General features: G+C 37.2%; 1 protein-coding gene across 3 annotated transcripts in view; it reads right to left on the bottom strand.

The window, feature by feature from the left end:
* Positions 1–18833, bottom strand: part of LOC110036131 — a 30838-nt gene that overhangs the window by 1177 nt on the left and 10828 nt on the right. For all 3 annotated transcript variants that reach the window (XM_020740499.1, XM_020740498.1, XM_020740500.1), the window contains one exon: positions 35–551. In XM_020740499.1, coding sequence (XP_020596158.1) covers positions 35–551 — 517 coding nt within the window. The remainder of the gene's footprint in view (positions 1–34; positions 552–18833) is intronic.

The following is an 18833-nucleotide window of genomic DNA, read 5'->3' as shown; positions in this document are numbered from 1 at the left end:
CACCCGACACCCCCGCCAACGCTCCTTCGCCCACCGACAACCCTGCGCACAGCACCCTCGGCCCCACCACCTCCGCCAGCACCGCCATCCCCTCCCCCTCCTCCCGCCGCTGTGCACTCACCGATGCCATCCCCGCCGCAAAGAAATCCATCCCATCCACTGCCCTCTCCTCACTCACCGACTCCACCAACCGCGACCACCGCACACACAACCGCAACACCTCCGATATCGTCGGGCTGCCTCCGCCGCCATCACAGAGTGGGGATATAGGAGAAAGGGCATTGCGGCTGCTCAAAGATTCGCCGGCACCGGGAGGAGAGCAGCGGGAGGCCCAGCCGGCGAGTGCACCAGCGTAACAGCGCTGGGCGTCGATCCAGTTGGCGAAGGAAGAACGCCAGTTTCGCAGTTCTGCAGCCAGATGGACTGCGGAATGCGGCGGGTTTGGTGGTGTGGCGGCGGCAGTGTTGGACATGAGGAGGAGCTTGCCTTCGTCAATGGTACGTTTTTGGATCAAATGACAGTCCGCCATTGTTTTCCACATACGGCATAAGCTGCATAAAAAGTAAAAAAATAGATATGATAATTCTCAGAATACACCAGGATTTGCAGGACAAAATAGGAATATTTACATAATACTACAACAACAACCACAACAACAACAACAACAACAGCAGCAGTCTTAATCTCACAACCTCAGATTGGCTACATAAATATTTACATACATATCGCATAATTCTTCTGTATTTACAAATTTAAAATTTACATTTATAAAACTTAAATTTATACATAAGAAATAATTTCATTGTTAAACTAAATGATAATAATTTTTTTATATAATATTAAAGAATTGATTTCTGTGCATGTAAATAATAAATTTAGATATAAAGATTCACATATTAGATATTTAAATACATCAAAACTATGTGCCATTACATCTAAATGACCAATCTCAAAATCTAATTCACTTTGCTTGCTGAAATTATTATTACTTTTTTTCAAAATCATAATAATTTTCAAGGAAAGTAGGCTGAAAATTATTAACATGTATGAAATATATAACAAATAGAAGGTAATAATTAAAACATTAAACTTACCTTTTGAACGTCATATTAATAGAAAATAAATAAACACAATCTAATCGATCCAGTCTGATGTACAGTCATAGTGTTAAAAATAGTTTGGAGAATTTAATACATATCAATAAGTCAGTGTTATTTTGGACATGTTGAATCCTAATTTGTCAGTGAATCACACTCAAGAAATAGAGCATAAGAAGAGAGACAGAGAGATGAGTGAACAATGATGAATAGTAGTCCGTCGTGATCAATTATCAATTGTGTCTTGTTCATAAAATATTTCTCATTTTTATTAAAGAGCTTACAATTTCATGATGTTATATTTTTTCTTCTGCTTTAAAGGGAGACTTTGATTAAGGTCTTTATGATATTTGACATGTATCAGCTTCTCTCTGGCTCAACCGGCTTAAGCTTAACTGGATCGAGTCAGCAAGATCAGCTCGGCCGGTTGAGCACAGTCAATATTGGTCAGTCGGATGATATGACCCGACCATTGACCATTGACATCTGATGATGAGCCTCTGGGGTGCGTCTTTAGGAAATACTAATGAACCAATATTTCCTTTAAGTCATCTCTTTTATGTTTGGCTCAAACACTCTTTTGTCTCATTTTTTATTATCGTTGCATCCTTCGATTAACTTTGGCCCCTTTCGTGATTCGGTCAACTTTGGCCTTGTTGGATTAGCTACGACAGCTTCACTTGGCGGGAATATAGAACTTCCTATTCTTTTGTTAGTGGACCCAACTTCGCTATACTCTATTCTTTTGGACTGTTAAATCTTGTTAGGTAAGTATTGACACATTTTTTATGTATATATTTTAGTTCTCTGATTCTCTTAGGCTTATAAAGTGACTATGCGACAATAATAAAAAAATTAAATGCAAAAAAAAAACTTCAACTATTGTTTAATTAGTGACTCAATTATTGAATTCTATTGATTTTCACGAATTTGATTTTCATAAATAAGACGCAGTTGGACTCCTTCACATTCCTTTTTTTTGTCCCGTAGCACCTCTTGTTTGAATCAGTCGACTTTCAGGTATTGTGATGGAAAATGTATCAAATCCCTCATGTGACATCCCCAATAAGATCTGATCCATATTATATTAAAAAAAACCAAAAGGCCAGAACCACCCAAAAAGGTAAACAAAAGAAAAAAAACCATCACTAAGAAAGGAAAAGCGGATGCAATTGCATTGGCAGATCAGAGATGAGGTCGTCTGATTCACACCTTGGTCCTAAACGAAAGAATGTTCAATCAACCCTGACAGTCAATCCGACCGCCCTCCTTTGTTGTTGTCCTCACGTTGCACGACGAGGGTGATGTGTCGATTAAAGAAACTGGGGTGTATTGGCTCCTGGGCATGGTCCTCGGTCTTATTTGTTGGATTTTGAATTTTACTTAAAATTATTTTTCTTTACGTAGTCTTTTGCTGTAGATGACTCGAATTTAAGAGGCCTGGTGAGGATCCAACCCTAATTTTTTTAACTATGAATGAATTTGATGTTTTTCGGTCTGTCTCACCCTCGTAACCTTTATTGTGTATATTATCTTACCATTTGCATATTTTTGTCGAATGATCTTGTGATGAGCGCTTGGTTGAGATTATTGATAGATCTGCAATTTTAAGAATATTTTTAGTTGATCTACTTTGTTATCGCCCACTCAAGTTTTACACTTTTCATGTCTAGGTTGCTCAATTAGGTTGTCGCTTTGGAGAGGATGCACCTTACGCCAGAGGTATTAAGCGGATCTTATGGTAGTCTTTACACGGGTAATTGTTTAGACTTACTGATGTGGTGATTTCTACGCTACCCGTAGTGGATATTGTTGTTGATGAGTAGGAAATCTTTGCCTCTGCAGCTTGACATGTTTGAAGCTAAGAGGCATGGATTCTTGTGCGTTTTACCGATCTAATGTTTATTCCTTGTTGTAGGTCATTTAGAAAATTTTACCGATTGTATGTTTATTTGTAATTGTCAGTTTCAAAATTTCTCTAATCGGACATTACTCATTGCTGTCGGTTTTGGAGTTCGGATGGAACCACTGTTGGCGGATCAGTTTGAGTTTCCTGAGTGTCGGTCGGATTTTGATGATCCCTTGTTGGACTCTAGAGCTATGATCTTAAATCGCTGCGGGGGCTTGACCTCAGTGAATTGCCGAGAGAACATATTTTTAGGATGCCGAGGCTCCTCAGTGATCAATTATTTTATTCATAAAATGATTCTCCTATTTATAGAGGAGATAACACAATATTGTGATATTATATTTTTTCCCTGCTTTAAAGGGTCCGTGCTATGGTATTTATGATATTTTCCATGTATGAGTTTATCGTTAGACTGTTTTCTGCCTCGGTCGGCTGAGCTTAATTGGCATTATGTCTGCAAGATTAGCTCGGTCAGATGACACCCGCTTGGTCGACATGGGTTGGCAGTTGATATGACCCAACTTTTGATCCTTTGATCTTTAATGAGGAGCCCTTAGGCGTCCCTTTGATGGTTGGAGATATTAGAGAACCGGTTTTCCCTTGAATCAATTCTCTTGTGATAGTTTGTTTGGATACTCTTTGGTCTCGTTTCTAAGTGGTTCGCTCTTGCATCCTTCAATCAATTTTAACCCATCTCGTGGTTCAATCGTTTGTGGCCTTATTGGCTTTGTGGGACAGCTCCACTCGAGCGGACAAAAATGCCTCATGATCTTTTGTCGATGGTCCCACCCTTGTTGTATCCTTTCCTTCTGAACAGTTAGATCTCCTTAGGAACAGCGTTGACAATTTCTTGATGTACAACACATTTAATTAGTTATATTTAATTAGTTATATATATATATAAGTTGAATTTTATCATGATATTTATTACTCTAATAATTTATCATGGTATGTAATCTATATAGCCTGTGGAGAAACTAGTAAATACTCTATTAGAAGAATAATTGGTGCCTGCTTTCAAGCATCATGAAGCTACCTGCACTTAACTATGGTTGGCTAAAAAACTATTGTGTTTAGTTAGCAGTATAATATTTACCTTATATTGATACTAACTATTAATGCAGCTTTCAATATATTACAACGTAGCAAAATTATTACATACAATAATCTATCATTAAAGCAGACTCGTACGCTGCATTTGAAATCACAATCAGCACTCTGAGCTCTACAAGGCACTCATGAGCTTGTAGTGTGATTCATTAACTCCTTGAACTTTTGGAGTTTGAAGAATGGTTTGTTGTGAAGTGTGAAATTTCAAAGAGAGACTGGGATAAATTTCAAAGATTTCCCTTTGATAGATAATCAGACTAACAGAGATTAATTTTAATTTTATGAATCAAGATTTTCTATGGATGCAAATCCCAATAATTAACTCTCGAGCTTGATGACTAAGAAAACTATCGATTATAGACGACACCATTGTGCTAGTGAAGGATTTGAAAAAGAGGGATGATCATTTCAATCAGATCCTACAATTCTTTATGTTTTGAGTAAACCTACTAGATTTAATCTACAAATGATAAAAAGGACTAAAAGACCATGTATTCCAAAACTTCTTATTAGCAATAATATTTTATCTTTAATCATATATCCTAAGTGAATCAATATCGCAATACATTAAAAAGTTTTTTTTTGTCACGACCTTAATCCAAAGTTTAGAATAAACTAAGAAGGGAATTGATGATCGGACAACATAATTAAATTTTCAAGTATTCTATCCCTACACTAATATTTTAATATCCACATATTAATTGAAAAAATCCACTAGAGGAAGCAATTTAATAAACAAATAAATATTTACTTTTCCCGCTGTTGAACTCATTTTTTGTAAACATTAACTATCTTCTATTCATCCTATTTAAGAATTTAAAACCTAAAAGAATATTAAAAGAATATAATGAATTATCTAAATATAACTCTGTGGAGCAATCACACTTCTAAACCTTTAACCTAAGAAAAAAAGACAAAATATATGCTGATATTTCTTATTTCAGTATAGAAAACCTTATAATAATCAAAAGTATGTGTCCATGACATTTATTTAATGAAAAAAAGACTTAGACTTTGATATGCATTAACTTTAAAATGTACTGTTTGAGGTCTAATCTTTAACATTATATTTAATTTATGCTATTAAAATTCAACAATTAAATATTTACATTTCCGGTTGTTAAACTCGTCTTTTGTACACATTAATTCATCTTCTATTCATCTTATTCAGAGCTTAAAACCTAGGAAAATATGAAAATATAATGAGTTATTTAAGTAATCCAATGGTGCAATCATACTTCCAAACTGCATTAACCTAATAGAAAAGACAATATATATGACAATCATTCATATTTCACTATAAAAAATTTTATAATAATTTGATGTATGTGCCTATAACGTTTATTTGATGAAAACCCTTAAACTTCACTATGCATTAACTTTTAAAGTACTCTTTAAAGTCAAATTTTTAACTTTACATTTAGTTCATGCTATTAACATTCACTAAAAGAAACAATTTAATTAACAACTAGACCTTGAAGAGTACATTAAAAGTTAAAATTAGACCTTGAAGAGGTACATTAAAAGAAGCAATTTGATTAACAATTAAATATTTACCTTTTCAGTTGTTGAACTCGTATGTTGTACACATTAACTCCTCTCTTATTCATCTTATTTAAAAGTTTAAAACCTGAAAAATATTAAAACAATTTAATAAATTATCTAAATATAACCTAGCGAAAGAATCACACTTCTAAACTACTAACCTAAGAAAAAAAGACAATGTATATGCTAGCATTTCATATTTTACTATAGAAAATCTTATAATAATTTAAATTATGTGTCCATGAAATTTATTTAATTAAAAAAAAAACCTTAAACTTGGATATGCATTAACTTTAAAATGTATTGTTTAAGGTCTGATCTTTAACCTTGTTAGGTAACGTGGAGACCCGGTCCGCCACAATTTAATTAACATGCTAATTAAGAATTCCACATACCACTCACCTACATTCCCACCTACCACACCCACCTACCGCTCACCTACCTCTCGCCTAGCGCTCTATTAGTTTTTATAAATAGTCTCTTATGGTTTGTCATAAGCCAAGCAAAGCCAAACAATGCCAAGTCAAGTCCTCTAAAAGAGAGAGCGGAAGAGAACAAGAGAGGAGATATGAGAAAAGAAAATAGAGATTTTCTTGTAAACGTCGAAGCGCTCAACTGCCTAATTCCTCGAAGAAATAAAATCTTCTGTAGCTCCGTGGACGTGGGCAAATTTGTCAAATCACGTAAATTTGTGTTGCTCTAATGTTTTTCTGCGTGAAATTTTTTTCGTTTCATTTTTCGTTTTATTGTCGTCATTTTTCACAACAACTGGTATCAGAGTTTTGGTTCGTATCTAAGAAAGAACGATGAGCAGAGACGAAGTGATGACATCGAGGATCGAGAAGTTCAATAACACAGATTTTGCTATCTGAAAGATGCAGATAATGGACTACCTCCATTAGAAAAAATTTCATCTTCCGTTACTGGGAAAGCGACCGAAAAAGATGGACGAGACAGAATAAAATCTATTGGATCGACAGATTCTGGGGTTATTCGATTAACCCTGTCGAAATCGGTTGCCCACAGTGTCATCAAGGAGATGACTACTGCAGATCTCATGTCGGTTTTAGCTGGTATGTATGAAAAGTCATCGGCGAATAACAAAGTACATTTGATGAAAAAGTTATTCAACTTGAAGATGGTGGAAGGTGTGTCTGTTGTTCAACACCTGACCTGAATGATTTCAACATTATCACACACTATCACAAATCAGTTGTCTGTTGAAATTGATTTTGATGATGAGATACGTGCACTGATATTATTGGTTTCATTGTCAAATAGTTAGGAAGTCTGGAGAAGCCATGAGGATGTCAGTTAGCAGTTCTACAGGTAAATCTACACTGAAATATGATCATATTTGTGATTTGATTTTGGCTGAGGAGATGCGCAGGAAGGATTCTGGAGAGGCCTCGTGTTCAGGTTCGGCGCTGAATGTTAATTCCAGAGAGAGATTTCCAGAGGGAGATCACAAGACAAAGATCACAAGACAAGAATTCAAACAGAGGAAGATCAAAATCAAAGTCTGGTCAGCAGATAAACTGCTAGAATTGTGGCAATGTGGTCATATAAAAAGGAATTGTAGTAATCCTAAGAAGAAGGAGAATGATATCGTTAATGTTGTAACTGAAGAAATACATGATGTACTATTACTGACAGTTCACAGTTCTGTTGATGACTCGATATTGGATTCAAGAGTTTCCTTCCATAAATTTTCCCGCCGGGAGTTAATGTGAAATTATGTTGCAGGTAACTTTAGAAAAGTATATCTAACTGATGGAAAAACTCTGAACGTGGTGGGGATGAGAGACGTTAATATTGCACTCCCTAAAAAGAGCAAATGAATTTTGTAAAAGGTCAAACATGTTCCTGACTTGAAGAAAAACATCATCTCTGCTGAGCAGCTCAATGAGGGTGGTCATTCGGTAGTGTTCTCAGATAACATCTGGAAAGTTACCAAAGGAGCATTAGTACTGGCTCGGGATAAGAAAACTGACACACTATATATTGCTACGGGTTTACTTAGTCATGGACACATGAGTCAGAGGTGCATTCTGGGGTAGCAGAAGAATGTCAATTTCTTGAAAAGTGGCAGAGTGCCAAGGGCATGAAAACCGGACCTTGTATAGACAAATGGTGGAATGGTGGAGAACCACAGAGCAGCTATGAAGAAATCTTGAAAGATGAGAATTCAAGCAAGTGGGAGCTGACCAAGAAGGAGGCGGATTGTCTGCCAAGAAATCAGACTTGGGAGCTGACAGAACTTCCATCAAAGAAGAAGATATTGCACAACAAGTGGGTGTACCGGATGAAAACTGTGTTTGGTGGCAGTAAGATGTACAAGACTGGACTTGTTGAAAATGACTTACAGCAGTGACATGATATTGCTCACGCAGTGGGAGTTGTAAGCAGATATAGGAGTAACCCAGAAAAGAGCTTGATAGTACAAGGCTACGTTGATGGCGATATGTAAACTAAGGGTGTAACTCGTGAGAAGTTGAAGTTGTGCTCAACTTCAACTGGTCTTCTGGCATGAAGATCAAGACTTTGAGTTGCAGAAGTGGAGGATATCATGTTCGAGGAAAAAGTCGATACAACTAATAAATGATGTAGCCAGTAGGTGATGCAGTCAGTGTCCCAGTTTCCAAGTGAGAAAATTGTTGGGTAATGTGGAAACAGGGACCACCGCAATTTAATTAGCTTCCTAATTAAGAATCTCACCTACTTGTCACGCCCTACCAATATCACCACTCACCTACCACATCTCACCTTCCGCTCACCTACCTCCCACTTACCGCTCTCCTAGTTTCTATAAATAGGTATTTATAGTTATGTACATAAGAATAGTGTAGAACTATCTAGAAGCTAGAATATTATATTGTAAAGCTCCCCTTGGAGAATAATCCCACATTGGCAAGGTGTAAGGCCAAAGCCATGGAGGAAGCTATAAATAAGTGCCCTTCCCTCATTCTAAAGCATCCAAGGTTTCAGGTCCAAGGTTTCAAGCTTTCAAGCTTTGTAATCTCTCTTTATTAGTGAAGTATTATCTTCTCTAATTCTTCTTCCTATTCTACTTTCAAAAGAGTGCTTTTGAGTTGTTAGTTGGGAATGTTATGTTGATTTAGTGTTAAAGAGAGCGCTAAAGCTGCACGGATAACTTGAGGAAAGTTAGTTCGTGACAGTTGGTATCAGAGCTTTGGTTCGAGGGAATGACGAAAAGCGTCAAGGAGCGGGCGGGGTATGGAGACGAAAGCCACTATTGTGGAGTCATCTCAGGGGCGAGGTCGCTAGGAGCAAAGGGACCCTGTTGCACCTAAGCCATAAGGGAGGTCTAAGGAGATCATGCATAGCTTTGATTCGCGCCTTGCTCGGATGGAGGAGGCTATGAATGGCATAGAAGGCCAAGTAGAGGACCTTGGCCAAAGGGTTGATGGACTCGAGGAGGACGTCACCATCCATTCAACAATCAGAGGTATGATGCTCCAACTTGAGGAGACCTTAATGGGCCAAATGGCTAAGTTGCAGGAGGATTTTATGGGGAAGCTCCAAGAAGTGCGAAGTGCCCACAAAGGAGAGATGAATGACATGTGTACTGGCTTGGAGGAGATGAGTGGGGATATTTTGTTGTGCAAAAGGGTACTAGCGACACCCACCAACCATCAAACCTTCGAATCTAAGAGGATTGAGGCGCTAAAACCAAAAAGTTTTGGAGGAACTCGTGATGCAAAAGAAGTGGATAACCTCTTATGGGGTTTGGAGCAATATTTCGGAGCAATGGGTATCACAGATGAAGAGGCAAGAATTCAATTTGTCACTCTTTATCTCTCAGATATTGTTATGCTATGGTAAAGAAGAAAACAAGGAGAAGTTGAAAAAGGTATGTGTACCATCTCCAGTTTTGATGACTTCAAGAAAGAGCTAAAGAGGTAGTTATGCCTAGAAAATGTGGAGGATGAGGCTAGAGCCCGGTTGTGAAGACTTAAGCAAATAGGATCGATTTGAGAATATATCTGATATGTCAGACAAGGATGCTCTATTCAACTTCATGGATGGACTCCAACAATAGGTAAAGACAGAGCTTAGGAGGCGTGGTGCACAAGATCTCGCTTCCGTCATAGCCATTGCAGAAAGCTTGGTGGACTACACAAAAGAGTCTACAAAGCCAAAAGATAAGAAGAACAACTATGTGAGAAGTGGGGGAGACCGGGAGCAACACAAGGAAGAAAATCGTCGTGAATCGACCTCATTCAAAGCAAGAGACAAGGGGAAGTTTTACAACAACAACAAGACTAAACCATACAACAATTTACTTCCTTTGTGGGAAACCACATTGGGTAAGGGATTGCCCGCAGAAGAAAGCTCTGAACTCTCTCCTTGCAAGTCATCAAGAAGTAGAGGAAAATGACATGGATGCTCAGGTAGGAACCATGCAACTACTCAATGTCATGCGCTCTTCTCCAAAAACGCCGGCAAAATGACTTCTCTTTGTAGAAGTGACTATAGGGAAGACATCAACTAATGCGATGATAGACACAAGAGCTTCCCACAACTTCATGTCTATTAAAGAAGCGAGGAAGATGGGTCTGCAAATAACAGGAGGTGGAGGCTCCATCAAGGCAGTTAACTCTGCAGCTAGGCCAATCCATGGAGTGGCTAAAGGAGTGAAGACTTATGTAGGGGATGTCAGGTACGAGGGGATTGGTCAGGTACGCTAAACTTCTCCATCATTCCCATGGATGATTTCAAAGTAATCATTGGAATAGATTTCTTGGACCAAGTAAGGGCGTTCCTGATACCGTTCGCCAATAGCATGTGCATCATGGGAGACGACCAAGCTTGCCTTGTACCGACAACAAGAGCTAGGCAGCAGGAGACCAAGATGTTGTCAACCATTCAATTCAAGAAGGGAGTTCGACGAGAGGAGAAGAGCTACTTGGCTATCCTTCATGACTCTGAAACTCCGGCGAAGAATCGAAGCCCGAAGAAGCCAAGCTAAAGGAAGTAGTGGAAGTACTTGTAGAGTTTAAAGATGTGGCGCCACCAGAATTACCGAAGGAACTACCGCCTAGAAGGGAGGTTGATCACCAAATTGAGCTGGAACCAGGAACTAAGCCACCAGCAATGGGAGCTTACCGCATGACACCTCCAGAACTGACAAAACTACACAATCAGTTGAAAGAGTTGGTTGAGACAGGATTTATCCGACCATCTAAAGCCCCCTTTGGTGCTCTGGTTCTATTTCAAAAGAAGAAGGACAGTTCCTTACGCATGTGTATAGATTATCGGGATTTGAACAAAGTTACCGTGAAGAACAAATATCCAATCCCTCTCATTGCCGACCTTTTTGATCAACTTGGGAATGCAAGATACTTCTCAAAATTGAATCTAATATCAGGCTACTACCAAGTGAGGATAGCAGAAGGGGATGAACCACTTGCATGACCAGGTATGGGTCATTCAAATTTTTGGTGATGCCTTTCGGACTAACCAATGCTCCTGCTACATTTTGCACCTTGATGAACAAACTATTCCAGCCATACTTGGACCAGTTTGTTGTTGTCTACTTGGATGATATAGTGGTGTATAGCAACACTCTCCAAGATCATCTAAAACATCTCCGGGACGTAGTCAAAGTTCTTAGAGAAAACAAGCTATTCATCAAGAAAGAAAAATGTTACTTTGCCAAACAAGAAGTGGCATCCTTGGGGCATAGGATAAAGGAGGGAAAGCTCATGCTGGAAGAAAGCAAGGTCAAAGCCATCCAAGATTGGGAACATACCACCAAGGTACCGGAATTAAGATCCTTCTTGGGACTTATTAACTACTATCGGCGATTCATAAAGAGTTACTCCGCAAAATCTGCTCGGTTAACAGACTTACTCAAGAAGAACAAGTCGTGGGAATGGAGTAGTGGGTGTAATGAAGCTTTTGAAGACCTAAAAAATGCGATCAGTGAAGAACCCGTACTCAGCCTTTCTGATCATACCAAGGTGTATGAAGTACATACCGATGCTTCGGACTTTGCTATTGGAGGGGTACTTATGCAAGATGGACACCCAATTGCCTACGAAAGCAGAAAACTTAATGAGACAGAACGTCGCTATACAGTTCAAGAGAAGGAGAAAAGGAGATGACAACCATCATACATTGCCTCAGAGTATGGAGACACTACATGCTCGGCTCCAAATTCCAAGTTATGACAGATAATATTGCCACCAATTAATTCCAGACTCAGAAGAAGCTAAGTCCCAAGCAAGTAAGATGACAGGATTTTCTGGCAGAATTTGACTACATCTTGGAGTATAAGCCAGGGAAGGCCAATGTAGTTGCGGATGCGCTAAGCCGAAAAACAGAACTTGCAAGTCTGTCACAAGTCCCCAGCTCCCTCATAGCAGAAGGTTTGACCACCGACTCACAAGCTCAAAGTATTATTCCCTTAGTGAAATAAGGAAAAACCCGGAAGTTCTGGATGGATGAAGATCTCTTTTACACCAAAGGAAGACAGATCTACATACCAAGATGGGGAAACTTAAGGAAGGAGCTGATCAAAGAATGTCATGACTCTTTATGGGCAGGACACCCAGGTATGAAATGAACTCTTGCACTTCTAAAAACAAATTACTACTGGTCAGGGATGAAGGATGGGATAGAGGAATATGTTCGCACTTGTCTTGTATGCCAACAAGATAAAATTGTCTTTCAACAACCAGGAGGGTTGTTAGAAACGCTATCTATTCCTCAAAGACCATAAGAGAGCGTCTCTATGGACTTCATCTCTAGCTTGCCAAAATCAGGCGGATTTGTGAGCATCTTAGTTGTTGTGGATAGATTTAGCAAATATGCAACATTCATTGTTGCACCCACCGATTTTACTGCCGAAGAAGCTGCACGACTCTTTCTATGCAATGTGGTAAAGTTATGGGGGATACCACAAAGCATTATCAGCGATCGAGATCCTCGCTTCACTGGAAGATTTTGGACCGAGTTATTCAAAATATTGGGGTCAGATCTAAACTTTTTTACAAGCTTTCATCCGCAGAGTGATGGGCAAACTGAGAGGGTCAATGCTCTCTTAGAGCTATACCTCTTAGAGCTAGTGAGTGCCAATCAACAAAATTGGGCCAAGTTGCTAGATGTGACTCAATTTTCTTTCAACCTTCAGATGTGGCTCAGTTTTCTTTCATTTCAACCTTCAAATAAATGAATCCACTAACAAGAGCCCCTTCGAAATAATCATGGGACAACAACCTATGACTCCCCTTTCCCTTACAACCAACTACAAAGGAAAAAGTCCGCCTGTCTTAAAGTTTGCCAAATCTTGGAATGAGCAAAGAGAAATAGCTCGAGCTGCATTACACAAGGCCGCGAGGAAGATGAAGAAGTGGGCAGACAAGAAACAGAAGCATATTGAGTTCAAAGAGGGAGATCTAGTCCTTGTGAAACTATTACCCCAACAATTCAAAAAATTTCGGAAGGTACATAAGGGTTTGATTCGAAGATACGAAGGCCCTTTTGAGGTAATGAAGAAAGTGGGAAAGGTCTCTTATAAACTCGACCTGCCATCAAAACTGAAGATACATCCTGTCTTTCATGCAAGCATGTTGAAGCCTTACCAGGAAGACATGGAAGACCCATCAAGGAGGATCTCCAACTGAGTGCCTACAGCAGTAATCTCCTCCTTCGACAAAGAAATTCAAGAAATAATGGCCGACAGGGTGATCAGACGGCGAGGGGTACCAAACTACAAGGAGTTTCTCATCAAGTGGAAAGGATGGCCCGATAGTGAGGCCAGTGGGGAGCATGAAAAAATGTTGTGGCAATTCAAAGAGAAGATCAAACAGTATCAAAAGGAGAAGCGCAATGAGGGCATTGCGAACTTAAGTGGGGGAGAATGTCACGCCACACCAATATCATGACATGATGGAGCATTCTAGAAGATGGAGGCCTAATGAACAACCTAGAAGAATCTAGAATATGTATGTACATAAAAATATTGTAGAACTATTTAGAAGCTAGAATATTATATTGTAAAGCTCCCCTTGGAGAATAGTCTCACATTGACAAGGTGTAAGACCAAAGCCATGGAGGAAACTATAAATAAGTGTCACTTCCCTCATTCTAGAGCATCCAAGGTTTCAAGCTTTCAATCTTTTCAATCAATCTTTGTAATCTCTCTTTATTAGTGAAGTATTATCTTCTCTAACTCTTCTTCCTATTCTACTTTCAAGAGAGTGCTTTTGAGTTGTTAGTTGGGAAGGTTGGACTGATTTAGTGCTAAAAGAGATCGCTAAAGCCGCATGGATAACTTGAGGAAAGTTAGTCCGTGACATACCACTCACATATCTTCCCACCTACCACTCACCTACCATACCCACCTACCGCTCACCTACCTCCCACCCTATTGCTCTCCTGGTTTCTACAAATAATCTCTTAAATGTGGAAACCCGAACCACCACAATTTAATTAGCTTCCTAATTAAGAATATCACCTACCGCTCACCTATCACACCCACCTACCGCTCACTTACTACCCACCCAACCACTCTCCTGGTTTCTATAAATAATCTCTTATGGTTTGTCATAAGCAAAGCAAAGCCAAGCAAGACCAAGTCAAGTCCTCTAAGAGAGAAAGAGAGGAAGAGAAAGAGAGGAAAGAGATAAAAAAAATAGAGATTTTCTTGTAAACGTCGAGGCGCTCAACTATATAATTCCTTGAAAAAATAAAATTCTCTGCAGCTTCGTGGATGTAAGTAAATTTGTCGAACCATGTAAATCTGTGTCGCTCTGGTATTTTTTTGCATGCAATTTTTCTCATCCAATTTTTTGTTTTATTGTCGTCATTTTTCACAACAAATCTTATATTTACTTTAAACTATTAATATTCACATTTGTCTTAGTAATTTAATTAGAAATTAAATATTTACCTTTCCTATTGTTGAACTCATCTTTTGTACACATTAATTCTCTTCTATTCATCTTATTCAAAAGCTTAAAACTTAAGAAAATATGAAAACATAACGAGTTATTTAAATAATACGGTAGAGCAATCACACTTCTAAACTACAATAATCTAATAAAAAAGACAATATATATGACGTTCTTTCATATTTCACTTTAAAAAATCTTATAATAATCTGATTTATGTGCCTATAACATTTATTTAATGAAGAAACCTTAAACTTCAATATGCATTAACTTTTAATGTACACTTCAAGGTCTAATTTTTAAGTTTACAATTACTTTATGCTTTTGAAATTCACATGTCTTAAGAGCACCGTCAAAATATAACTCACCCCTGACTAATATTATCTCGACAACATAGACAGATATTCTCTCATCGACACAATGGTTAGGACCTAAACATCACAATTATTTGAGGTGATAGGATAACATCTAAACGAATTGGTACAATAACATCCCCTATCTATACCATAAGAGGGTGAACTCGTCCTCTTAGAAAGCACATACAAACATTTATATATACACTACTTCATTCTTCATATCATACATTATTTTCTTATCAAACACTTTATCTCTATCTACTGATGAATAAATACAATCTTACCGAATCTATAAATCATGCAATGAACTGATATATGCACCTATATTGGGCTTTACATATCATGCAATTTTACTAAATCTATAAGTCATGCAATGAATTATTTGAGGTGATAGGATAACATCTAAACGAATTGGTACAATAGCATCCCCTATCTATACGATAAGAGGGTGAACTCATCCTCTTAGCAAGCACATACAAACATTCATATATACACTACTTCATTCTTCATATCATACATTATTTTATTATCAAATACTTTACCTCTATCTACTGATGAATAAATACAATCTTACCAAATCTATAAGTCATGCAATGAACTGATATATGCACCTAAATTGGGCTTTACATATCATGCAATTTTACTAAATCTATAAGTCATGCAATGAAGTGACATATGCACCTGTAGTGAAATCCACATATCATGCAGTCATAAAACTCTTCTTAAGAAACTATAATGCAACTATTTAACATATATATTTTTCTCATCTAACAATATGAAGTATTTATTATAATCTAAATCTCTTTATGAGAGACCATAAATGAAATCAAGTATATATTTAGAAATAATGAAAATTACTGAAATTTAGAAATATTATTACTCACATCAAAATTTTCACCTTCGACGCAACTTTTCACGATCTCCAACTTCTAATCTTTTCGGATAAAATATACTTCGATCTTAATTACTGTTATAATTTATATTTTTAATAAACATTAATTCTAAATTAAATAATTAACCTATAACCTTAACTACCTTATAAACTTTTCTTCAAAGTGCTTTCGTCCTTAATTTCCAAACTAGATGTCTTTCTTCAAGTACTTCCTCAATTAAATGTACTATTATTACTACATAAATAAACACAATATATAATTGAACGAATAAACCTTTACCTTATTAATATGCTTCGTTTGCTTCTTTGCACACACGGCTCTTCATTCCCTTTGATAATTGGCCCAATTCGGGCACTATCCTTCTGCCTATACTTCTCACATTGAATTATAAAAAAAGTACTCAAAAAGATTTAACTTTTAAATATGCTACATTCACAACTTAAATTAAATCCTAACACAAAAGCTTCGAACTTCCTTTATACCTCACACAAGATGCATTACTCCTCTTTGACTCGGTTCGACTGCTCACCCCACACAAGTCACGAACAAAACCACATGTATTTAACTAGACTTCCAGACATCAATTAACATTTAAATAGAAAATTCCAATCTTACCTCTTTTTCATTCGTTCTGCCTTCGACGCCTAAGTTTGCGTCTGACTTCGCCTTGTTAACAGGATCATTGATCTCTTGCCAACCTAATCAAATGTCTCGCGTTTTTTTTTTAATTATATCGCCTTTCTCCCCATTTCTTCTTCTTCCTTGTACTTTGCTCTCTCTCTCTCTCTCATCTCTTAAGAAGGAACTGTCGAGACAAATGCTTCCCTTGAAAAAAATCCTAAATAAATTTTTATTTATTTATTTATTATTATTATTATTAATATTTTACTCCAAGTTATCACATTATTCCTTTAAAAGGAAACTAAAGATGGTGTCGAGTAAAAAGGGCCTGACTGCATCAATAAGGTTAATTATGATTTTGATGTTCAATGACATAGACATTAAAGATTTAAAGTATTGGGTTCAAGTGATTCAAACTAAGGTTGCTCAAAGTCACACCATATCACTAAGGGTACATTTGAGGGAGTTTATTCACAGCGGTGGTGTTTTGAAAACGCCACCTACTGTTTGAAAAACATGTTTAAGGGGCATTTTCAAAAACGTAGTTCCCAATTTTACATTAGATGCGGATCACGGGTAGGAGCCCGCAATCCGCGTTTCATTCGAGCAGAAGACAACTCTCGCCCTTCTCTCCTTTTCGCACGGACCGCTCGACCCACTCGCCTTCTCCTCTACTCCTCCTCTAGCACGGATCTCTCGTGATCCCTTCTCTCCCGCAACGAAGAAATCCACGATGGCAACAAAGGGATCGCTCTCCTTCTCTCCCACAATGAAGAAATCCATGGCAACAAGGGGATCGCTCGTTACAGAGACCACCGAAACTCCCATCTTTCTCTTCCTTCCGCACCGTTCCGACCAAGGTAAGTATTGTGCCCTACCTCCTCTTCGTTCCACTTCGTTCCTCTTCATTCCTCTTTGTTCCTCCCGAAATATCCTAATCAAGTCCTCGGAGTTCCTCTGCAATCTGTAGGGCAAAGCGAAACATTCTGCTCTTCTTCCTACCGAGCTTACCAAATATTCTAACTCTTGAATAATATTTGGTAACAGTCATTGGTTGTTATTCAAAATTTTCTTTTTGTGCCTGTTATTGGACACTATTTAGGATTGCAATATTCTAACCTTTCTTGTAATTTTGATACAAAACGAAAGCATAGTCTAAGTGCAGTATTCATTTTAAATTGGATGTTGCAATTTATTGTCTTTCTTCTACAACTTCTAGGGTCTGGCTTTATAACTTGGCTTTATAACTTTGTCATCGTTGTCATCGATGAATCGTATTTTTGTTGCAGCTTTATGTGGATAATTTGTAGGTTATGAGTTTTCATTTTGATGTCCAACTTATTAAAGCAAGCCTTGCTAGCTGGCAATTAAGAATATTTTTCCTAGATGAATTTTCTGTGATTTATGTAGCAGGGTGTTAATATACTAATAGTTAGTTCTTGTTTATAAACATAGGTGTGTAGTTGTATTATATTATGTCAAACTCGGAATCACTGTTATTTCCCTTTATGTATTGTTTGATCAAATATTTACACGCGTGAAATTCAAATGATTTGCTTTTGTATGTGCAAATATTTCCTTGTTTCAAGTACAATATTTTTTTTTAAGAAGAATTTTAATTGTGAATTGATCCCGAGTGCTTATATGCAACAGTATAAAAATTACTTTAATTATAATTTTCACTTATATTTCGTTACTTTGCAACAAAACCAAAAACTTGATCCTGAAGAAAATAAGAATTTAACTGTTTACTTTATATATATTGGGATATTACGCAAGTATATGTATCGTTATCAAGTAATATAAGACTTTATGATTAACACCTGAATATCGAACCCACAGAAAAATTATACAATATGCACTATTGAACATCAATCTTTCTATTCTAAAAAGACAACTATTTAAACTATAGATATTTTCACAGTATAAAAATTTAAATCTTTTTTTGGTATTTTTGATATTTGGACAAAACAATAACAACTAAATAAGATAACTTGAGTTTATGTAAAAGAAAAGCACTTAATATGAAAATATTTTTCTCCTTATCATGAGTCAGTAATAAATATAATATTTCTATTGTGGATGTATGTAAATTGTTTTGTGCCAAATAGGAACAATATTATTCTTTACCCTTACTAAAGATACTATAGAGAATTGAGCAATAATATTTTTATTATTACTAGAGATGCTATAAAGAACACTAGTTAATCTATAGTTTGAATAGAATTGAAGACTGACTAGGCAGAAAAGATACTAGCTCTCACTATAGAGTTTCCTCTTCTCCCTCCACCTGGGGCCTAACATCTCGTATCAAAACTCAAACTATAAATCAAATTAGGGGTTTTAGTCTGTCACTCTAAAGTCATCTAATTCTCTAACTC

The sequence above is a fragment of the Phalaenopsis equestris genome, unplaced genomic scaffold, assembly GCF_001263595.1.
Source record: "Phalaenopsis equestris unplaced genomic scaffold, ASM126359v1 Scaffold202921, whole genome shotgun sequence".
NCBI classification, from domain to species: Eukaryota; Viridiplantae; Streptophyta; class Magnoliopsida; order Asparagales; family Orchidaceae; genus Phalaenopsis; species Phalaenopsis equestris.
The sequence above is the reverse complement of the archived record's forward strand: the minus strand, read 5'-3'. Positions and strand labels throughout refer to the sequence as shown.